Source organism: Acinonyx jubatus, chromosome B1 (genome assembly GCF_027475565.1).
Source record: "Acinonyx jubatus isolate Ajub_Pintada_27869175 chromosome B1, VMU_Ajub_asm_v1.0, whole genome shotgun sequence".
Classification (NCBI taxonomy): domain Eukaryota; kingdom Metazoa; phylum Chordata; class Mammalia; order Carnivora; family Felidae; genus Acinonyx; species Acinonyx jubatus.
In genome coordinates this window covers 138,171,555-138,196,407 of record NC_069382.1, presented here as the reverse complement: position 1 = coordinate 138,196,407, position 24,853 = coordinate 138,171,555, and the positions used below count along the sequence as shown (strand labels likewise).

At 39.9% G+C, this 24,853-nt stretch overlaps 1 protein-coding gene across 6 annotated transcripts in view; it reads right to left on the bottom strand.

Annotated features, from left to right (window-relative positions):
* The window catches only part of PAQR3 (progestin and adipoQ receptor family member 3), a 29,421-nt gene extending 22,133 nt beyond the window's left edge, over positions 1 to 7,288 (bottom strand). For all 6 annotated transcript variants that reach the window (XR_008296265.1, XR_003420148.2, XR_003420149.2 and 3 more), the window contains exons 1-2: positions 6,903 to 7,288; positions 2,731 to 2,893 (exon numbers count right to left, since the gene is read on the bottom strand). Coding sequence is in view for 1 of the 6 variants with exons in the window: in XM_053217213.1 (XP_053073188.1) it covers positions 2,731 to 2,893; positions 6,903 to 7,087 (348 nt within the window). In the remaining 5 variants the exon portion in view is untranslated. The remainder of the gene's footprint in view (positions 1 to 2,730; positions 2,894 to 6,902) is intronic.
* Between the last annotated feature and the right edge of the window lie 17,565 nt (positions 7,289 to 24,853).

Here is a 24,853-nt window from a genome sequence, read left to right as displayed (position 1 = left end):
GGGAGGGGCAGAGAGAGAGGGAGACACAGAATCGGAAACAGGCTCCAGGCTCTGAGCCATCAGCCCAGAGCCCGACGCGGGGCTCGAACTCCCGGACCGCGAGATCATGACCTGGCTGAAGTCGGACGCTTAACCGACTGCGCCACCCAGGCGCCCCAGTACGTTCTGTTTTAAAAGAAATGTATTATGATTAGAGTTCCTTAAAAAAAACTGCCTGAAAAATTATCTGACAAATGGAGTATGGTTTCAGTTTTCTGGGAACTTTCCGTCTGTGGAATATCTCTCTCCATCAAGGTAGACAGAAAATCAGAGTGTGACATCCTATATCAATCTCCTTGGCATGATAACCAAATACTTCAGGATCTGGCTTCTTCTTCTTCAGCCTCATCTTTCTCCATTCTCCTATGATCCAACCAGAAAGGTCAACACCTACAAGTCCAGAAAGTGCTGAACTATCTCTTGCTTCTGGGCCTTTACACAAACTATTTTTTCTGCTTAAATGCCCTGCCTCACTCCCTTCGGCCCTCCCACCTAGGTGACTTGATTTTTATGACAGGCTGGTTTTGTTCAGCACTGTATTCCCGATGCCTAGCTTAGTGCCTGGGTCTAGATAGGAGGCATTCAAAAAAATATTTGTGGAACTGAATGTAAATGAAATGAATCTAGGGAAAGGCATGCCTATATTCTACTCTTCCCTCATACAGAAAGACCTCTAGGAAAGTTCAAAGACCTTGAAATTACATTCTACCATTCTACATTCAGAATGTACTCTAATAATCTGGTTGGTAGGAAAACACTGAGCATATAAAATGGTACAAGTGAAAGAGGAAAAACTGTTATGTCTTTTAAAAATTACATGTAAATTGGGGCACTGGGTGGCTCAGTTGGTTAAGTATTTGACTTCAACTCAGGTCATGATCTCACAGTTCGTGGGTTCGAGCCCTGCATCGGGCTCTGTGCTGACAGCTCAGAGCCTGGGGCCTGCTTCAGATTCTGTGTCTCCTTCTCTCTCTGCCCCTCCCCTGCTCGTGCTCTGTCTCTCAAAAATAAATGAATGTTAAAAAAATTTTTTTTTAATTACATGTAAATCAATCCTTGTGATTTACCATATTGCCTGCTCACTCTAAGAATTTAGAAAAATTGAGCGAGCAAGTTATAAATTTAATTTCATAAAAATAAAATAACAGAAATGGTAGTTTTCAGTAGGGAAGATGTGCTGTCTTCAGCTGTCATTAGCATCTTGTCCAGAAAGATCATTGCACTAGTAGCTAGAACAGGATTTAACTGTCCTGCTCAGTAACCCTGGGCAAGTCACTGTAACATTTTGGGTGTTTTTTCGTTGGCAGTTGTAATTATTTCAGCTTTTCAGCTCTGCAATGCATTGTTTTCTTAAGCCAATATAAAAATTAATATGCTTTCCCTGAATTAACATCAGTTCTGGCTAGATGGTGAAGGAATAAAGGGAAGAGCTGGGGGCTGAGGAAAACGTGGGATTCTCAAAGTAGATACTATCCATATAATTAACAGTAGAGTATAAACCAGTTCTGCTTATTAATGGTTATTAAGGGCATCTTAGTCTGTAAGATACATTTAAAAATTTAACTGTAAAGAAATTGATTCATTTTCATTTTCAAACCAGAGATGGATTCTAAGAGATGTTTAGGCTGCCATCAGGACAAAAATCAAACCTGAGAATGAGTATACCGTAAAAAATACTTAAAGAAAAAATAAATTTCAAATAATAATAACATAAAAATACAGGTATTCTTTCCCTTAAAGAAATTTAAAATTATTCCAGAAACTAGAATTAGGAAAAAAAGGGGAGGGGAGATGTTTCCAATGTGTTTTTGGTCATTTAACTCCCAAGTTTTAACTTGAGTTGAATGATGAAGGTCTGAAGTTAAACAACACATTGTGCAATATCTGTGCAGCTGGCTTACAGATACACCTTTCAAACAGCAGCCACAGGTTAACTGCAGGGAGTGCTGGCCTCTGTTTGGAAGAATGGAGATGATAGCTTTCTCTTTTAATTTTTTTGTTTTTCTGTACTCTCTACATTTTATTTAATTTAAAAAATGCCAGCAGGATTATGGTCCACATTTGACTTCTTCTTTAGGATTATATGTAACTGTTAAAGGAATTTTACAGATCCTTGAAGAAAAATGTAAGTGCTAGGGAACTAACAAATACAACAGGTAGAGAGGAGGAGAAACTAAAAGAATCTGAAACCAGGCAAGCATAAAAAGACCAAAGGAAATGAACATTAAAGCAACAGCAAAACAAGACGTTAAAATTAAGACAGTAAGGAAGCAAATGCAAAATCTCAGACCTATAAATAGGAAAAAGACGGGGAACACTTCTCAAACAAGTTTTAAGCAGTAACCAGTGTTCTATCTCTGCCAGAAAATAAGAGTACAAAGGTTCCTATCCTTATATATTTTTTATCCTTATCTTAATCTTACAACAGAAATGTCTAAAAAGGGAAATAAAAGGAAAGAAACTTTCTCAGTCTTTAAAGTCTGTTGGATTTCAAGTATACTCTAACAGTAAAGTCCAAATATACTCTCATAAAAACATTTTTGGTGCTTATATTATAAAAATGAATAAACTAACCTATATGCTATGTTGGGACTCTGTAAAGCAAGTGGTGGGCGTGAAGTAAGATCACTTGCCCAAGCTTGTCTGACTAAAGTTCTCTTTACCAATAATGGTGTTTGTGAAATGACTTACCTGGAAGCAGAAAAGACAAATAGAACAAATTACAAAATCTTCTCTGGATGCACTTGCCGAAGGTAACACTGATGTCATGTCATATATTCCCAGTGTAAAGAAGAGAAAGAAACCCAGCAAATGACTCCAGATATTTACCGTCTCATTAGATAAAATAAACAAACTGGAAAACAAACAAAAATGCATCTCAGATTTATACTGGCTTGTTCACTGTCAGCATCTAAAAGATTAGGGACAGTTTTGGGGGGCAGTTATCCAACACTTGTTGCTTTAAGCCCTTACCCTCATATTTGCCTTTTAAATACAACATCTCACTCTGCTCAATTAATCTTTAAAAGGATATTAAAAACATTTTTTTAATGTTTATTTTTTGAAAGAGACAGAGTGTGAGCAGGGGAGGGGCAGAGAGAGAAGGAGACACACAATCCTAAGCAGGCTCCAGGCTCTGAGCTGTTAGCACGGAGCCTGACGCCAGGCTTCAATTCATGAACTGTGAAATCATGATTTGAGCTGAATTCAGACATTTCACTGACTGAGCCACCCAGGCACCCCTGTTTAATTAAATTTTTAAGTTCATCCATGTCTCCACCAATCCTGACATTTTAGAGCTCTTTTGGTGCTCACCCTATTATCATATTTACCATTTCCCTCCTCATATGAGTTATTTATGTATAAATTCCTTCTTGTCCTCCAGCCTATCAACTCCCTAATGGCTGGCACCATCCTTCTTTATGACACCACTGTCCCAAGCATAGTGCCTTGCTCAGACTAGATGCTAAATGTCCATAGAAATGAATGTGCAGATTAAATCTGGATGTTAGCTACATACTTACATGTTTAAAAGCAGGTATCTGAAAGCCTGCCAAGTATAAGGTCAGGCACAAACTTAAAGTACCTTTTTAGTACTCATCAAATGTAAATGCAAAATTAAACAGACTCAAGAGAAGCAGAATAAATACAAACTGTACCACTGGAAATGTCCTTTAAGACAGGCATGTCAGGGGTAGTGCCTGGGTGGCTCAGTCGGTTGAGCGTCTGACGTTTGATTTTGGCTCAGGTCATGATCTCACGATTTGTGAGATGGAGCCCCACGCTGGGCTCTATGCTAACAGTGCAGAGCCTGCTTGGGATTCTCCCTCTCTGCCCCTCCCCGGCTTGCCTGCACACACCTGTGCTCTCTCCCTCCCTCTCTCTCAAAATAAATAAATGAACGTTAAAAAAAAAAAAAAAAGATAGGCATGCTGGAACAATTTTGCAGTGGCTGTTTGAAACCAAACTAGTTCACAGGTGGCATGAGTTTCTCCTTTTTTAGGAACAATCGGTTACTTTTAATATCAGTACTATTTGCTCACTAAATGCCTAACTGCTTTGAGTTTAAGTCGTCTTGACAGCACAGGCTGGTGTAAAGTGCACCACGCCAACCACGAGTCACAAGGGTCACTGCTCCTGCATCCTCACCCTCAGCAACAAATTAGCTCTGTGATCATGAGCAAGTCACTTCCAGCTCCTCCATTTTGTGAACTGCTTCCCCAGCTGTGAATAGAACTCATCAATAGAAGGTGACATCATGCCTAATGATTAAAATTCTCTTGCAGTTCTCTTGCAAAATCAAATCTTTTTGTTTAAACTAAGATCTTTGACGTTTACTGGTTCAGAATCCTTATAAATAAGCATTAACGTATATACCTCCAATGTACTGAATTGGTAGGAATCACCATGGTTCTCATTTTCCCGCATCATAAACATAACAGGGTCTCACACTATCAATTGATTATCAAGAATAAGGTGAATCTTGTTATGAATTTCAGGTTTTACCCTGTACAAGCGTCAAGTATCAAGACCACTTATATTGGGGCGGGGTAAGGACGCAGGAATGTGAAGGAACACCTGTAACTATACAACTGTTTTGATGATCAATAGTCTGCTCTGCCTGTTGACTCAAAACTTTTCACTTAGTGAAACCCAGTATACCCTGATTAACTGAACTGAGAGCCACAAGCTTTGGCATGCTCCTTCCAACTAACAGTGTTGGCAGAACAGCTGTGACATACAAAACCTCTCCTTCCATCCAAAATCTGTTCTGGTCACTCTTGACAGCCAGAAGAAGAGAGGGCAGAAGCTGAACCTGGAAAAGACCAAGCTGGTGGGACGAGCACTTGGAAAAATATTCCCCGTAGAGAATCTACTCTTATGCTGTGAGAAGTTACCCATACTTTGTTCACCTTCAAAATCAATAATCACAACGATAACAAGTGAGTCACCATTTACCGAGGGCTTGTTAGGTGCCACACCCTGTGTAGCATTTTATATACATAATCTCATTTAATCCTTGATATTTTTTGGAGCACACATTGTGATTACCCTCATTTTTACAAGAGGGGAAAATAAGGCTTAGAGAGGTTAACCTTTGCTCAAGGTCCCACAATGGTTAAGTGCAGATCTGGATAACCAAGTCTTTTTGACTCAACAACCCAACATTAAAGCACTGTATGTATTTCGTTTCTCAATCCATGAGATTTGGACACTAACATCAGAATGCAGAGGACTATTGCTACGTGGGTATAAAATACTTAACGGCAATTCGCTACCTGCTCTGTTCTTGTGGAGTCCACATCCATAGCAGGGCCTAGCTCTGATTTCTTGTGTAATAAATTTATGCAAAGGAGACAGTGGGGGTCGGGGGGGGGGATAGTACTTAGGATTCAAACTGTGAAGGCTTGTGGGCCATCCACTGAAGTAGGGATGGGCAGAAATGTCACTTTGTGACTGTGAATCCAAAACACTTTCAAGACAGGACAGAAAAAACTGAGGCAAGACTATGCTCAAAAGAAGACCAAGAATCAGACGCGTGGTTGCTTCTTGAGCAACTTAACAGCCTACATTCCAGCGTTGGGGTTTGTCACCACGGTATCCTAGAGCTAACCGATATCTGCACCTTAATTCTCTTATGTTTAAAAGTGTTTATTTTGAGAGAGAGAGAGAGCAGAGGAGAGGTGGGGTCGGGGGTGGGGAGAGAAAAGGACGGAGAGAGAATCCCAAGCACACTCCGAGCTGTCAGAGCAGAGCCTGATGCGGGGCTCAAACTCATGAACCTTGAGATCATGACCTGAGCTGAAATCAAGAGTCTGGATGGTAACCTACTGAGCCCCCCAGGCGCCCCTGTACCTTAATTCTCTTAAAGTGGAGTTCTATAAGTATATACCTAACACAAAGTTTTAACACAAAGTTATTCTGCTATTTTAAGAACTAGAACACTGATTTTTCAGTTTTGTTTTTTAAAACCCAGGCTTTCAAGGGACTCATAGTTTTAAAGGTTTAGATGATGAAGAAAGTCCTTTCTTAGAAATGCTTCTAGGGCTCTAGTGGAGGGTGGTGCCCGTTATAGGCTCTCTTTGCTACAGCACTTTTACTACACAGCGTTTTTCACACTGGTTATTATGCAATAGAGTTATTACCTCTTTAATGCATGTCACTCAGACCAAACCTTAGTTTCATGAGAAGAACAAGGGCCTTGTCTGCTGTTCTCTGCTTGACTTAGTATAGTACCTGGCACCTAGGAGGGGCTCCATAGTATCTGCTCAATGAATGAATTGGGTTTCCCTCTCTCTCTCTCTCTCTCTCTCTCTCTCTCTCTCTCTCTCTCTCTCTGTATATACATATACATATATATACCCATACATTGCATATGGCAATGTGAACTTGTTTTCTATTATATTATTATAATTTCCTATTATATATCATGTTAGGCATTTTATTTGGCCCAAAGCATCTGAGTTTCCACAGGGCTGCTCTAAAAATAAAGCTTAGGTATACACAGGGGCAAGTATCACTTGGCCATCGTCAGTGGGGTCGATTCTAATAAGCACCAAATGGGATAAAGGATCTAGAAGCCCTCTGTAAAATGCAAAGCGCCATAGGAAAAATTGCTATAGTGGTAATTATAAACATTGTTAACTGTCATTATTCCGTGGATCTGGCACCCGGCCGGGGGAGGAGGAAAGATAACGAGACGGGAGAGGTGGCAAAAAGGAATGAAAGGGATGGGGCAGCTAGGAAATGATAGGCACGGAGAAAAGCAGGGAAAACACCAGGGACCCCAGACAAAAAAGGTGGGGAGGAGGGGCTGCCGGCGCGCCCCCCAGGCGCGCCCCGCGGAGGCGGCCAGACTGTACCTTTTGATACACAGCCTGGAGGGCAGGTAGGCCCGGTAGCCGTCGGTGATGTACGGGTTGTCCTTGAGGGACACGGGGATCTGTTCGTAGGTGTAGAGACGGATGCCGCGGGGCACCAGGACTGGCCAGTACTGGTAGCTGCCCAGCTCGATGTAATGAGCGCTCTTCAGCAGCTTCTGATGCATCCTTCCCAGCCGCCGCCGCTCCCCCGCTGGGGAGCTCGCCCAGGCCCCGCCTCCCCGGGGAGGGGGCTTCGCCGCCGCCGCCCCCGCCCCGGAGCCCGCGAACGCAGCGCGAGGTCCTACGGCCCCGCCGCTGCCCAGGCCCCGCTCAGAGCTCTGACCGGCCACCGCCGTCAGCGCCGCTACTGACCGGGCGGCGTCGCAGCCTTCTCTGACGTCAGTGCGCCGCGGCGGGCCCCGCCCCTCGCCTTCTTTAGGGCGGGGCTGGATGGGCCTGGGTTGGTGCGACGCGAGTTAGGATGTGCTCCTGGGCTGGCGGCTCGGAGCCGGTCGTTCAGGCAGCTTCAGGCTCGCGGGACGGAGGCGGCTGAGTCTGTATTCATCGGAGAGAAGAGCGTAGAACTGTGCAGGCGAATACAGGTGGTGTTTTCTTCAAGGGGAAAAGAAAAGTGTTTATTGGAAGAAAAATAAGAACAAGAGCTAACTCTGCTCCGTTTACTTTATGCCTAGAATCTCACACATAGCATTAGAAGGGACTCTGGAAGTTTAAGTAGCTGAAAATAGAGGAAAGATGATGCACAGGGAACATTTACCAAAATCGAGCATTACACTAAGCCATAAAGAAACCCCTAGCACGTTCAGAACACTGAAATCATTCAGGGTATGTTCTCTGACCACAATAGAATTACAGTAGAAATAAACAAGAAAACTAAAAATTCCCAAATGTCTGAAATGGAACAAAACACTTGTAAGTATTTCATGGGTTTGATGAAGAAATTACAGTGGAAATGAGGAAATCTACTGAACTGAATGATAAAGATGGAACAGAGCCAAACTTGGGGTGCAGCTAATACAGTGCTTAGAGGAAAAGTTACAGCTTTCTTTGTTTCTGGCAGTGAATTATGATGCAAATGATTTTCCTTTCTTTTTTTTTTTTTCTTTATTTTATTATTTTTTTTTAACAGCAACAGGGCAGAACAGTTTTGCATTCCTATATGTAGCATCCTTAGCCTATTATTTGGCATACAATAATCACTTGTGATTTCTAATATTTATGTATTATTATGATGTTAGTAATATTAGCTGATGTTTGGGAAACAGTGTGGCTTAGTGATTAAGTTTGGAGCTTTGAAGCTCTACCTGGATTTGAATTCTTGTTCAGCCATTTACTAGCTATGTGCCCTTGTGTAAGTACTTAACCTCTTTGTGTCTCAGTTTCCTTATTGGTAAAATAGGGATAATAGCAGTACTTTATGTTGTGAGGATTAAATGAGTGAATCCATGTAACAGAAAAGTGCCAGGCATATTGTTAGCACCCAACAAATGTTGGCCATTATTAGAGTTCAAGTGAAGGTATATTAGTAGGTAAAACTGGAAAGATAAATTGAAGTATATCCTAAATGGACTTAATGTCATGCAAAGGCATTCTTTCAGCCATGGAGCTAAAATTAATGTTTGAGAGCTAACTGTGTGCCCAGTACATTATCTTTATTGAAGTTTACTATGTGCAGGAATGCTTATTTCCTAACGGAGGAAGTTCATGTCTGAGAATGCCTGTCACTCCCATTGACCCCTTCTGGGAAGCTCATTCTGCATGTATTCTTGCTGGTATCACATGACACTAACTTGTGGTTACTGCTGACCCAAAGGTGATAAGTGATCCATGAGGTGTCCTGACACAAATGTCCATACAAAAGCAATGGTAATTAGCTTGTCCAATTAGTTTGTTTTTGGGAATTTGACCTGGACATGTGGGAAGGAAGTCTATGGCCTGGTATTTGAAAACAGAAGTAGAAAGATGCTCAGAGATGATCAGAGATTGAGAAAGAATCTGAGTTATGGTAATAATGGGACACTAGAGTGAAGAACTAAGAATGGTAGCTGCTTTGACTGTCAACAATGTACCCATTAAATCTGTTGCAAAATGACTTCTATACTGGCTTAAATAATTTATAACCCATTTCAGTTTTTTCTAATTCATTCATCTGGTTTAATTTTTAAATAAGCACTCTTTGATATCAAGCACTTAAAAAACCCCAGTTATGAAACTTGAGAGAGCTTTTTCACTGACGTCTGTAAGACCATGGAAGCAGGAGCAACATTGCTTTGGGGCACATCTAACATGACAACACAAAAGGGAGAAGTCAGAGTTCTGCATAGATAGCCATGTAATTTTGGCACTTTGAGGGATCTGGTTGTTTAGTCATGGTGCTTGACAGAGAATTAAGCGGTCTGGTAGAGGAATAACATCTGGTGGGGTCTCCAGCACCTGGAGGGATCAAGAGCATCACGTAGCAGGAGAACTCGGTGCCACTGAAGTGACAGGTTGGGGAACTGAACCACCTAGTAAGAGATAGTGAGAAAATGGCAATGCCCCATCATGAGCACCTGTGAGACACATCTTGCATTTTAAAGACACTTGGGTGTGTGTTGGGGGGGAGGGGGGTGGCGAGAGTGTTCTCAAGGATCTGGAAGCTCTACATTCTCACATGGGCCCAAGAGCAAGGAAACTTTGAATTTTTACTGTGTCAGTGAGTCAATCTGTACTTTACAGGCATATGCAGTTTGGGAGAACTTGGGATATGCCTTGTTTTATAGGATGATTTTTAGTGAGCTGGGATGGAGAGACATGGGACCTGCATGGAGCATTTGGGTGAGTGAGATATTTTTTCCTTACCTTTCCTCCTTCCTTCCTTCCTGTATACCCTTTTTGCATTTTACAACTGTAACAGTGTTGGAGTGAGACTTGCAGGTATTGATATGGACACAACATGGAAATTTACACTTAACAAGTTCCAACTATATGCCACACATTTTCCTGGACACCAAGAAAACAAAGGTGAATAAGACATCTTTTGCATATCTCAGCAGCATTGACATTTTGACCACTCCTTCACCTTAAACTCTCTTTTCTGGACTTTCGGGACATCCCTCACCTGGATTTTTTTCCTGACCTTTCTGGCTTGTCCATGCCAGGGACCTTTGATACCTGCTATTTCTCTACCTGATCTTTTTTTTTTTTTTTTTCAAAAAAAATTTTTAACGTTTTATTTATTTTTGAGACAGGGAGAGACAGAGCATGAACAGGGGAGGGTCAGAGAGAGGGAGACACAGAATCTGAAACAGACTCCAGGCTCTGAGTTGTCAGCACAGAGCCCGACGCGGGGCTTGAACTCACAGACTGAGAGATCATGACCTGAACTGAAGTCGGCCGCTTAACTGACTGAGCCACCCAGGTGCCCCTCTACCTGATCTTTAAGCCAGAGTGTTTTTCAGGATTCTTTCTTCAGTTTTTTTTTTAATATTCTATTTTTATTCTGTGTATTTTCATGGCTTCAGCTACTATCTTTAAGCTGATGCCTCTCAAATCTGCAGTTTCAGGCCAGATATCCCTTTCGGGCATCTGGGTTCACATATATAACTGGATATAGAAAACCTGAAATAATAAAAATGAACTCATTACCTTTTCTCATAAATCTGTTTTTCATCCCATATCCTCATTCGCTCAGCATCAAAGTTTTTTCCTCCCCAGCCCCATTTTATCAATACCCCCCTTGTTGTCCTTCCCCATCACTTTAACCAGTTCCTCGCCAGTGATGCCAACTCCCCTGCCTCATTAGGCTGGTCTGAAGAAATATGGACAACAAAGAGTTCACCAATTTAACTATACCCTCTTTAATCCTTTGCTCGAGTTTCTGAAGAAAATGACAAAATGGCATGGATTGGTGTCAGTACAAATTCAGCTTGCAGTCTCTAGGGAACTTCCAACATTACTTTGGCTATTTTCAACATTCACTGAATACCTTATGCTCCCCACCTGCCACCTGCATCAGCAGATAACCTTCTTCCTATTTCACAGAGAAAATAGAGAACAGAGAGTGGGAACTTCCTCACCTTTCTGCTGTTAGCACTCCATCTCTAAGCTCACCACAAGTTCTTTGTTTCCTTTCCATTGTCTCAGTAGAAATGACCACTTTCAGCCTCCTATGTAAGGTCAACCTGCTACCTATTTTTTGTATCATATTCCCTTTAGTATCTTTATGGATTTTGCTCTGTCAATTACTCTTCTCTCAGATGTATCTCCAACATTTGCCTCTCTATATTTTCTCTCCTTTTGCCGCATAAACATGTTCAAATCTCATTCATTTTAAAGCAAACAAGCAAAGAGAGAAAACCTCTCTCTTTGCCCTATGTCATTCTAAACCTATAGATAGCTGTCTCTCCTTCCATTCTCAGCCACACTTCTAGACACAGGAGTCTTCATTTATTGTTCCTGTTTCTAATTTTCCTTTCTTATCTCACTGCAATCTAACTTTTGTTCTAAGGTTCTATTGAAGCTTCTTCTGCCAGTAATGCTAAACTCAATGGACGCTGTTTTTTTTTTTTAAACACCTCTTAATTTTAAAATGAAAATACAAGAATAAACAAATAAACCACAACAAAATGGACTTTGCCAGCCACACCAGTATCCCCTTCATGTACCTCATACCACTCACAGTCTTTAACTTTCCTCTAAAAGTAATGAATACCCTGACTATTAATTGCAAAAGTCAAAAGTTACCCCCTAGTGTTGTTTGATTTTTTTTTAATCCAAGTGTGTATCCCTTGACATGGTAGTTTGTCTGCCCATTTTTTTTAAACTTGATCTATCTTTTTAAGTCCTTTTTTAAATGTATAGATTTTCTTCCATTCCTTTCATTGCTTACAACTTATCTCTGAAAGAACTCAAAGTTTCTCATAGTCTGTATTCTGCTAGAATCATGATACAGTTCCATATGTTACTCTGTCCTCTATATTTTCTGCAAATTGGTAGTGGGATCCAGAGGTTTGATCACATTCCTGTTTGATCCTTTTGGCAAGACTATAGGTGGTAAAGTGTTCTTTCATGTGGAGACACATAATGTCTGGTTTTTGTTCTTCCTTGATGTTACCAACCAGTGATGTGCCTAGATCCATTCATTCATGGTGGTTGCAAAATAGTGACAATAAACTTTTGTCATTTTGTTTCCATATGTTAACTGGAATGATTTTCATAAGGAGATACTCCTCATCTACTGTTTGGTTACCTAGTGGTATAGTTCAAGTAGGGAAAACAAGATAATTGATTCTTTTATTTACCTAAGTCTCAAGAGAGCAAGCTGGTTCTCTGTCATCTTCACAAGGACCAATTCAACTGAAAAAATTAATTTGAACTCATGAGTTCAAAGATATTTGATCATTTCCAATTCGTTGTTCATTTCTTCATTCGTGCTGAAATTTTTAAATTTTTGGTCAGTGGGAACCTCTTCAAATTGGCTCCTAAGTTCTGATGACATGACCTCAGTAGTCTTTAATGGCTCTTTCTTTCTGGTCCTGGATCATCTTGTGAATTTACCACTCCAGATTTAGAATTTATAATCAATCACTTCTCCCCAAAGCCCTCAATGAATAGCTTTCAAAAGGTGTATTCAAGTCCTAAATTCTGGTACCTCTGAATGTGACTATATGGAAATAGGGTCTTCACAAATATAATTAAGTTTAGGATCTCTAGATTTTCCTAGATTTAGGATGGACCTTAAATTCAATAACTGGTAGGTATCCTTATAAGACAAAGAAGAGGAAGATTTTAGACATGCAGGCACAGAAGATCATGTAAAGACAGAGGTCCAGAGGAAGGCATGTAAAATGTTAGAAGAGTAGCCTGGTTTCTCCTTGCTGCTTAAAATGTGAATCAGTGAAGAGATGAATGGGAGGAAGGAACTGTTAAGTAAAAAGATTCAAGCCCCTGATGATTTGGGAGTTCTCACACTATCCAGATCAAAAAGGATGCTAAAATTATAAAGTTCATTGTTGGAAAAGCATGCTCTAGAGAAAGGGTGAAGGATGTAGCTGGGAAACCTTTTGCTCTAAAAAATTAGGCTTGTGACTTACAGATTTATTCATCAGGAGCCAGGAAGAGAGATGAAATGATCCAGGAAAGATATGTGGAGACCCTCTCTTATCTAATGGAGTAGACCTCCATGACATACGTAGGTGGACCACAAGGTTTTTGAAAGTGTAGCATTAGCAAAAATACTGACAGCTTGGACTGAAGGGGACAGAGAGAGACAAAATGAGGGAAGGATGTTGGTCTTTCAAGATTCTACAGGCAGAAAACTGGCTGATAGAGTTACTTGGCTGCAAACATGTGTTACCCTTTGAGAAAAAGAATGTCTCCACAGGCAGAGCCCCAGTGGCACAGAGCCTGGAAAGGCCCCATCACAGGCTCAGAGGCAGAGCACTGGGCTATAGAGGATTATGTTCAGGCCTTGAAATCTAAAGGAATTCGTCCTCCTGGATTTGGAACTTGCTTGGGACTGGTGACCTCCTTATTCCTTCCAATAGCTCTCTTTTGCAGGGGGAATGCCTTTCTTTTACCTGTCCCACCACTGTATTTTGGACGCAGATAATTTGTTTTCTAGTTTCAAAGAACTACAGATGGAGAGGAATTTTGTCTCAGGATGGATCACACCCACAGTCTCATTCATACCTAATTTTAATGTGATTTGGGATTATTGGACCAATGATATTTAGATAAGATTTTAGAGTTGATGCTGTAATTGGTTGAGACTTGGGACTGTTGTTGTGGAGTGCATGTATTTTGTATGCTGGATAGACATGAATTTTAGGGGGCAGACTCTAGTGGGGTGAATGGTGGACCCCCAAAACATACATCCTTCTGGAACCTGTGAATGTGACCTTAGTTGAAAAAAATGGTCTTTGCAGATGCAATTAAATTAAGGGACTCAAGAGGAGGTTATTCTGGATTGAGGCCCCAAGTCCAATGATATGTTTCTCTTTAAGAGATAGAAGAGAGTGAGACAGACGTACACAAGAGTCCATGTGAAGACAGAGGTGGAGATGGGGGTTACACTGTCAGAAGCGAAGGAAAATCTGAAGGCACCAGAAGTTTGGAGGAGACAAGGAATAATTCTCCCCTAGAGCTTTCACAGGAAATGTGGTCCTGCTGACACTTTGATTTCCGGCTTCTGGCTTCTAGAACTATGAGAGAATAAATTTCTGCTGTTTTAAGCCACAGAATTTGTGGTAATTTGTTATAGCTGCCCTAGGAATCTAATACAGCCCTGGTATTTTTTAATGGGAAATAGTATTTCAAGACAATAATCTGGGTGGTAGATATACTCATTGAAATATTTATATTAAAGATTAGAGACCATACGAGTTCATACTGATATTTCCAATTAACAGTTCAGCACTACAGGGTTTTCACTGAAAACTCTGGTTATTAAGGATGCTTAGGCTGATTGAATTAGAACATCACATAATTGCTTGTTTTATGCTGCATTATACACACAATATCAGGTTATAATACTGATTACCACCACCAATTATGATGACTGACAAGTTATTTTTTTGCATATCCTACGTCCATTCTTGCTTCCCTTCCTTTTTGCTTTTATAATTGTAGCTATATCTACACTATCAGATCATACAGCCATTATATACAATATATATGTTATATACTATTATATAATATACATGTTATATATAGTATATATTATATATTATGTGTATGTATGTTATATATAATATAGTATGTTTATTCCAATCTCTCTTTAACTTGCATTTCTTTCTACATTTAGTTAATACAGTGAGTCCTTATGTTAATATTCTAGTCATTTTAGTTGTCTGCTGCTTGTTCTTTATGAAATTCATTGGAAAAGTCTTGTGGGAACAATATTCTCAGAGTTTCTGTGTATTAATAAGAGTTTGTCTGAGTCCTTCCTACATAAAGGTTAGTTTTGTGTATATAATGTCCTTAAGTTACTTACATGTTCTTTCCTTGAGTATCTTTTTTTAAAAAATATTTTTTGTTTATTTATTTTTGAGAGAGAGACAGAGAGACAGAGTGTGAGAAGGGGAGGGGCAGAGAGAGGGAGACACTGAATCTGAAGCAGGATCCGGGCTCTGAGCTGTCAGCACAGAGCCTGATGCAGGGCTCAAACCCATGAACCATGAGATCATGACCTGAGCTGAAGTCAGAAGCTTAACTGACTGAGTCACCCAGGTGCTTCATCTTTCCTTGAGTATCTTAAATATATTAATCCCTTTTTTTAAACATGTTTTTTAATTTATTTTTAGAGAGAGTGAGAGTGCACAAGGTGGGGGAAGGGCAGAGAGAGAGGAAGGAGAGAATCCTAAGCAGGTGTTGCATTGTCAGCACTGGGCCTAATGCAGGGCTTGATCTCATGAACTGTGAGATCATGACCTGAGATAAAATCAAATCAAGAGTCAGACACTTAACTGACTGAGCCACCCAGGTGCCCCATAATTTGACTATTGTTGATAGCATTGCTATAAACATTGGGGTGCATATGCCCCTTAAATCAGCATTTTTGTATCGTTTGTATAGACTCCTAGTAGTGCAATTGGTGGGTCAGAGGGTAGTTCTATTATTTTTTTGAGGAACCTCCACACTGTTTTCTAGAGTGGCTGCACCAGTTTGCATTCCCACCAACAGTGCAAGAGGGTTCCTCTTTCTCTGCATTCTTGCCAACATCTGTTGTTTCCTGAGTTGTTCATTTTAGCTATTGTGACAGGTGTGAGGTGGTATCTCATTGTGGTTTTGATTTGTATTTCCCTGATGATGAGTGATGTTGAGCATCTTTTCATGTGTCTGTTAGCCATCTGGATGTCTTCTTTGGAAAAGTGCCTATTCATGTCTCCTGGTCATTTCTTCACTGGATTATTTGTTTTAAGAGTGTTGAGTTTGATAAATTCTTTATGGATTTGGAATACTCACCCTTTATCCGATAGGTAATTTGCAAATGTCTTCTCCCATTCCATTGGTTACTTTTTAGTTTTGTTGTTGTTTCTTTTGCTGTGCAGAAGCTTTTATTTTTATGAAGTCCCAATAGTTTATTTTTGCTTTTGTTTCCCTTGCTTCTGGAGACATATCTCATAAGAAGTTGCTGCAACCAAGGTCAAAGAGGTTGTTGCATGTTTTCTCCCTTAGGATTTGGTGGTTTCCTGTCTTACATTTTGGTGTTTCATCCATTTTGAATTTAGTTTTTGTGTGGTGTAAGAAAGTGGTCCAGTTTCATTCTTCTGCACATTGCTGTCCAGTTTTCCCAACACCATTTGCTGACGAAACTGTCTTTTTTCCACAGGATATTCTTTACTGCTTTGTTGAAGATTAGTGGCCATACATTTGTGGGTCCATTTCTGGGTTCTCTATTCTGTTCCATAGATGTCTGTTGTTTGTTTTTGTGCCAGCACCATACTGTCTTGATGATTATAGCTTTGTAATACACCTTGAAATCTATACTACCCAAAGCAATGTACACATTCAATGCAATCCCTACCAAATACCACCAGCATTGTTCACAGAGCTAGAACAGACAGTTATAAAATTTGTATGGAACCAGAAAAGACCCTGAATAGCCAAAATAATGTTGAAAAAGAAAACCAAATCTGGGGGCATCACAATTCCAGCCTTGGAGAGTCCATCTCAAGTGTTTATAAGGGCTAGAATGCTCGAGCCCTTCTAGGTTATACCCCATACCTCTTACATTCCCTGGATTGGACAAAAATCCCTCATAGTTTCAACTGTGGCTCTCAATTTATTCTGCATCCTTTCCAATGAATACTTTTTGGCTATTATGAAGTTCTCCTGTTCTCAGGTCTGTCAGATGCCCCGTGGCTTTCCTCTGCTTTCTCCTTCACGTATACTAGTAAAAGTATGCGAGTCTTATGATTTGCTCATATTTTGAGATTTTATTTTGTCTATTTAGTTTTAGAAAATTTTTCTCATGTATTTTTTACTTTTTAGCTTTTCTATTTTTGTGTAAGGATTGCAGAAAACCCAGAATCTGTGATGTGACCACCATCAGCATCTTCTCTGAGTCTTTTTAGTCCTTATTTTACTGACTCATCTGTAATGCTTATTTACTGACCACTTTTCCTTTCTTTTCTTCCTTGGTTTCAATAACCATGCTCTCCTGGTTTTCTTAGCATACTATTTTAGTCTCTTTTGTGGTAACTTTTTTGGTCCATCTTGTAAATACCCATGTTCTTAAGGGTTCTGCTCTTGATCTGTTTTTCTTCTCTACATACTGTAATTTGACTGTAATCTTCTTGATTCTGTGGTTTAATTTCCACATATATGCTAGTGATTCCCAAATTTCCATCCTGAGCTATACACCTAAATATTGAGTTTCCTATTAGATATTTCTCCTTGTCTTTCGTGACCATCAGACTCAGGAACATGTCAAACGAAGTCCAAAAATGTTGTCTTCAATTCTTGTTTCACCTATTTTAATGGATAGCATCACCATCTAGTTAGAAATTGAGGAGTCATCTAAGGTAGGAGGTGGAAAATAAGTACAACTTATTTGCTAACCCTTATGGACAAGTAGTGTCTCCCTTGGGAGAGCTGATTTGAGACGTGAAGAGTATGATTGCTAATAAGGATGTCTGCTCTGGGCTGGGAGTTAGCATCCTAGTTCCACTCATTTGCAACTGTGCACTATAGATTATTCACTCACCTTCCCTTCTCATGTTTAAACAATCAGTATGTGCTGTTGGAGTCCCTCTCCATTAAGTCTCTCAAGACCACCCCCTTTCTTCACTTCTTTTGTCACTGCTGTAGTTTAAATCCTGATCATATCTCACTAGCTACTTCTGGTCCGCACCTTCAACTCAATCTAGTCTCCACCCTTATGCCCTTTAAAATCTAAATGTTATTTATTGCTAGAAACAAACAGAGAGACAAGCCTGTAATGTCTGGCTGTACCCTTCAGGATATACTTCATGTCCTTTTAAATAATGTATCCTCAGGACCTAGACCTTGCCTTTGGATTGCAGTGAACCCTGTCTGTCTCTGCTCCCTTACCCACAACACAAATGACATACTGAACTACTCAGAGTTTCCTGAATGCACCACATTATTTCCAATCTCCTTTGCACAGTCTTTTCCCTTTCTTGGAATGCCTTTCACCCTTTCTCTCCTTTCTGTTCCAGGATAACTTCCACTAATCCTGCAACATCACTTTTTCTGGGAAAGTTTTCATATCCCTTATTCCAGTTATAGGTTAGTACTTTTCCTCTGTGTCCCCCTGGCATCTGTGCAAACTATAGAATTGAATTTACCACACTCCAGTGGAATTGCCTTTTCCCCCCCATGTTTTTAGTGTCCTTTAAGGAGTCTTTTTAAAAAAAATTTTAATGTTTATTTATTTATTTTGAGAAAGAGACAATGTAAGCAGTAGAGGAGTAGAGAGAGAAAGGGAGTGAGAGAGAGAATCCCAAGCAGGCTCTGCACTGTCAGCGCAGAGCCCTACATGGGGCTTGAACTCACAAAATGGTGAGATCATGACCTGAGCCAAAACCAAGAGTCAAACGCTTAACCAACTGAGCCACCCAGGTGCCCCAAGGAGTCTTTATTCTGTTTGTAGTTCCAGTACTCTAGGTGTTCTTTTTTTTTTTTTTTTTTTAGTAAACTTTTATTTTGAGGCCATTGTAGACTCCCATACAATTGTTAGAAATAATAGAGAGAGATCCCTTGTACCCTTTGCCAAATTTCCTCCAGTGGTGACACTGGAGTCCAGTAACACAACCATGATGTTGACACTGATATGGCCCAGATACGGAGTGTTTCCATCAGCACAGGATCCTTCCTGTTGTACTCTTATAGCCATCCCTACTTCACTCTTACACTCATTCCCTTCTTATTCCCTGGCAACTATTCACCTGTTCTCCATTTGTATGATTTTGTCATTTCAAGAATGTTACATAAATGGAATCATACAGTGTATAACCTTTTGGAATTGATCTTTTTCATTCAGTATAATTACCTAGAAATTCATCCAAGATGTGTGTATGACTAGTTCATTCTCTCTTTTTTTTTATTGCTTAATAGTGTTCCATGATATGAATATACCACCGTTTGTTTAACCAGCCACCTGTTGAAGGACATCTGGGTTATTCCAGTTTGGGGCTATTATAAATGTTATTGCTATGAACAGTAGTATGCAGGTTTTTGTGCAAACATAATTTTTCATTTATTTGGAATAAATGTCCCAAAATGCAATTGTGGGGTCATGGTTATATGGCAATTTCATGCTTGTGTTTAGTTTTATATGGAGCACCAAGCTACTTTATAATTATTTGTTCAGCAACAAATAATGTTGCATCAAAACCCTTAGAGTGAATATCTGGATCAAATCTATTTTTATTAATTGCACAGCCAATCATATTAGCCACAAGCATTATATTCTAAACACACTGAAACATACTACAGAGCAGAAATCAATAAGGCTTAAATGTGGTAATCTTCTTCATTACTTTAGGAGTTGGAGTTTTTTAGCCTAAACTGTTTATAGCAATGGTGAGGTTTGATTTCTCACAAATGATATATAGACACTACACTATAGTTTTTAATCTCCAAATGGCTGCACATTGAAAATTATATTTTAAAGCCCCCATACATGATAAACGTAGTTTGTTAACCACTAATGTACATTCAAGATGTAACCATAAGTCCTTTCATTTTTTTTCTATTTCTTTAGAAAATAATTTATAGAAAATAATTTTTATTTTAGTGCTCTACTGAAGTGTTTGCCTTGGTAGTATTGTCTCATTTTGATACCAAGTATGTCCATTTGAAATTCTCACCCAGTACTTAGAAGAAGGTCCTTCAGGAATTGTGGAAGGAGCATGTGCTCTAGACTCAGATGACATGAGGCTGAAACTGAACAAGTTACAGAATCTCTTCTGGCCTTATTTTCTCATCTACTAGATGAGGATTATTCTACAAGTGGTTTTTTAAAAAATATTTTTATTTACTTTTGAGACTGAGAGAGCGAGGGAGAGGCAGGCAGAGGATCCAAAGCAGGCTCTGTGCTGATAGCAGACAGCCTGACACGGGGCTTGAACTCACAAACCATGAGATCATGACCTGAGCCGAAGTTGGACTCTCAACCCACTGAGCTACCCAGGCGTCCCTTGATGAGGATTATTCTAAACAACATACATGACATGACAGGGCAGTCAAGAGGATTGAATAAAGTAACATCTACAAAGTGCCTAACATGAAAAGACACCAGTAATGTTCAATGCCTTTCTCCTACAGCATTTGTAATTTCCTGAGAAATAAATTCCCAAGGTCTGTTTATACATTTTGTTCATGTTTTTAGTGGGTTGTGAGAATATTTCCTTGTCAGGAAACTTGTTAGGAAACCAATCAAATCCAAGGAAATATTCAAGGATAGTTGGTGCAGACTGCCAGTGGGTTTTCTTAAGATCAGAGGCAGATAGTAATATAAAGAAAAACAATTTCTACCCCACTGAAAACGTTGACTTCTTGGGACACAAACCATATCTTCTTATTTCTTATGTTTTGGCAATGAATATATGTCCACTAAAATTCAGTTCAGCTAAGTGAAGGAATTGTGTTTCTTAATTTGGACTCATATATTTTTATTTTTAATGATTAAATGCTATCAAAAACAAGATCACCGCTGACAGAGCCCAAACTTCTAAAGAAACACCAACTTGCAGAATGGCCAAGAGCCCACAGATCAAGAACTACTTGCAGAGATCACCTCCTGACAAGCAGGGATACTAGCTTATTAATCATCTTGTGTCTAATTTGAACTTGTAAAATTGAGAAAGAGAAGTAGTAGTGTTACCGTCTGGCTATTTGCTATTTAAAATTTGGAAAAATATGCATAACAGATAAAAAATGCCAGTTAACGTAATTTTGCATTTTTCAATGGCAGTTTTGGATTTCTAGAGGGAACTTCTTTATGTCAGAGAGAAGAATGAGAAGAGACATTTCCCAGGAATTTGAAGGAGCTACTCTACAGTAAAAGGTGATTGGATATATGTTCTTCAACTCTACTGAGGCGAGTAAGGAAAAAGTTTTAAACAATGGGATAAAACCAAAAAAACGAGGTTGGCTCTGCTTTATGGAAGAGGTACCTTAGTGGTGAAGAAGGGCCGTGCCATAAGGCTTGGCCAAACTCTGAATAACATCTCCATTGGTCTGACACTAAGGTCTGAATGATAATCATGTCTTCAGAGAGGCCCTGTTCAAATGTGTCAAGTTACCTTGGTGATATGATGCATTAGCAGTTGGCATAGAATAGTTTACCAGATTGGCTAGATGCTGCCTACATTGGAACCCTGGGCAAAAAGCACAGGCAGTTTAGTTTTGCTGGGAGTGAGAAAGATTATGGGAATTTCCTGGCATACAGTATTTATAAGGAAGAAGAAATGAGGAGCTGAATAAAGAGGTGAGAGACGGGAAAGGCGGCAGGAACACCTGGGGTCTTGCAGGCTCAGCAGACTGTAAACTCTTCAAGGACCAGAAATGGATCTGGTTCACCGTTATACTTAGGTTAGATAACAGTACCTGGGACATAGGTGCACAACAAAGGTTTATTGAACAGGTGAAAGAATGTATGTTCTCAGTGAGTGGGTGGTGTCTATTCTCAAAGGAGAACGAGGGGAGCTTTCTAAACTAAATTTATATACTTAACTAAGTTTGCCTAAGTAAGTTACTTACTTAACTAAGTTGGCCCTGCTGAAGATTGTGGGAGGCTGTAGAATTTCTTTCTATAAGGTCTTTAAAAACAAGATAGATTCTTATCTGTCTGGAAGGGATCCTGTGAAAAACAGAAGATGGATCTGAGTAATTAAAATAACCTCTGGCCTTTTTCTTCCTCGGGCTTGTTTTTGTTTTTGTTTTTTAATTTCAAGAAATGCAGTGTAAAAGTACATACTATCACCGTCACACGAGCAACAATAACCATTTGTTGAGAGTTTAGTGTATGCCAGGCAAAGTGCTGAGTGTGTAATCTATGCACTGATGAACTGTTTGATTTTTGGGAATGCCTGTGGCTTTTACCATGTAGCAACACAGTACTCCTGCAGATGTCACTCTTTTCCTGCACAATGCTACCCCTTGAGACCTTCACTGGAGCCTTACAATGAGATAGGGCTGAGAAAGAAGTGATTTTAAAGTCAGTGTACCAAGGTTTAAAAAAAAAAAAATCAGCATTGTCTACATTTGAATCTAAGTTCCTAAATAAGAATCAGCCTTCCCATTAGGAAGTTATATATAAAATATTTTCTCAAAATAGAAAACTCAGTGGTCAAGTTCACATACTTTTTAAGTGGCTTTACCATTTTACCTTCATCTTTAGCATAACAGAATATAATTTTTGTCCTATTTTCTTCAGGAACACTGAAACAAAGAATGTTTTTGAAAGGCGATCTTCCCCTCCCCTGTGTTTCATTTTGTGCCATCCTCTTTATCTCATTTCTGACTTTTTCCCCTCTTTTGCTGGTGTGGTGTGACTACGCTTGGGGAAATGGTCACCGCTGACAGGTTCCTGTGTGGAGGCACAATTCATCAGTCTTCTTTCCATCTGGACCTCAGCTTTTCCTTCCAGCTTGTGGCCATACCTGACGACTAGTGTACAGCCCTTCAGAAACATGCAGGTACAGGATAGAAGAGGAAAAGCAGGATTAAGAACATGCCTAGAAAAATTGCAATTTCTTTATTACTATCCTGTGGTATTTACAAAAACATGCTTCTAGGTTCACATCACTCTCTTGATGCTTCTGGGCAAATGCACAAAACATTTTTAGCTCTGCATGTGGCTCTGGCGACTCAGTGTTCAGTATTCACGTTGAGTGACAGCATCTCATTTTCTGATACACTCTTGAAACATTGAGGGTGTCATATCTCAGAGGAAAATTCTGTGGAATATTTCCCCCTTTCATCAGATCCCTTGGTGCAGCTCTAAGGCAGTGCTTCTTAGCGTGCGGTCTATTGATCATTTGTATCTGATGTTCATTTAAAAAAAAAAAAAAGCAAAATCTTAGACCTACCTCTCTTCACAACTATAGAACTAGACTCTCTAGGCAATTTATAAGAAATCACAACAATTCTTTCCCTCCCTAAATTTGAAAACTGCTGAAAGTGCTCTCAAGAGCTAGCAGTTCCCTGAACACAGATTAGAAGTCCAATTTGGTCCCGGCCTCCAGCTGCTGTCCCTTTTCACTTATGGTTATCTTCAGGGCTCTCCTGCCTTCTTTATCCTCAAAGTTTATTGCCAGGGCCTCTGCCTGTCTGTCTGTCTATCTATCTATCTATCTGGGCGTGATGGTTTTATTTTCTATTTTCAAATTTTTATTTAAATTATAGTTAAAATACAGTGCAATATTGGCTTCGGGAGTAGAATTCAGTGATTCATCACTTACATATAATACCCAGTGCTCATCCCAACAAGTGCCCTTCTTAATACCTATCACCATCTAGCCCATCCCCCGCTTTCATCCCCTTCATCAACCCTCGGTTTGTTCTCTCTTTAATAGTCTCTTATGGTTTGCTTATCTCCATGGTGTTTATTCACTAAAGAAGATCTGAGAATCCCCCAGAATTCAGTGCATTTCAGTAAAGTTGCCAATCCTAGCTTCAGGGGACTGTAAATGCCAGCATGTTTCTTCTAAGCTAAGCCTAGTATAGTCAGGACCTCCTACTGACCTTTTTTCTTTCTTTTCCCCATCTGTCTGGTGGTATTCCTGTCCATACCCTTTCTTTTCTATTCTTTATCTAGCCAAAAATGATCTTTCAAGATTGTTCTGGTGTCTGTCCTCAGGGATAAATTCCTCAAATCCTCCAGGAAAATGTGGTTGACCAGTTATGGAGCAAAGCACTTACTGCCTCATTCTCTAATTCGTTTGTTTCCCATCGGCTCCTTAGAAGTAGTTTTCATATTCTTTGTATCCCTGGCATGGAGCCTAGTGACTAGGACATAGGAGATGTTTAATAAATAAATGTTTGTTGACTCACTAAAGGATTTTTAAAAATCTCACCTCCCACTTCTGTTCCTGTAAATCAGTATAGACCAAATAATAATTAAGTTCCTTGAGGATTAGGTCCCATGTCTTCTTTGTCTATTAACATGAAAAAATGAACATTTGAATGAAAATGTGTATCTTTTGCTTTTGTTTCCATATACTAACTTGAGATACTATTGTGTGGAACTCTGAGGATAGGGCCATATCTCATTCATGTCCAGCTCTTGGCACAGTATCTAGCACTTAATAGCACTTACTAAATGTTCGCTGAAATAAAACTCAAGGAGCTACCCACCAATTACTTTATGTCATGTCATGTAGTATAGCAAAAAAGAATATTCTTGGGATATTCTTGGAATATTCTCCCAAGCAGAGAGTTAAAAATTTTTTTTTTAATGTTTATTTTTGAGAGAGACAGAGACAATGCAAGTGGGTTAGGGGCAGAGAGAGAGGGAAACACAGAATCCAAAGCAGGCTCCAGGCTCTGAGCTGTCAGCACAGAGCCCGACATGCGGCTTGAACTCAAGCTGCAAGATCATGACCTGAGTCAAAATCAGACGCTCAACTGACTGAGCCACCCAGGCGCCCCTCCCAAACAGAGAATTTAAAGATTTGTCCTGAGTGCTGCAGTATTTAGAGGGCAGTGCAAGACTAGAACCCAGGGCTGTTCAGGCCTAGAGGAGTCATTCAGCCCAGAACAGAGAGATGCTGCTCTGTGGGAATCTCCTCCAAGGGAGGACCATTTGGTAGTTCTCATTTTCCAAAGATGATCAGTACACATATGCCATCTTCCACCAAGCAGTTTTGCTTGCCCATCTTCTAGCTGTAGTCTAGGGGAAGAATGTAGGAGGTCTTTGTAATGATTAAAGCCCACTAAATGATATTTTTTTAGTATGTGTGTTATTCTATCACAGGTGG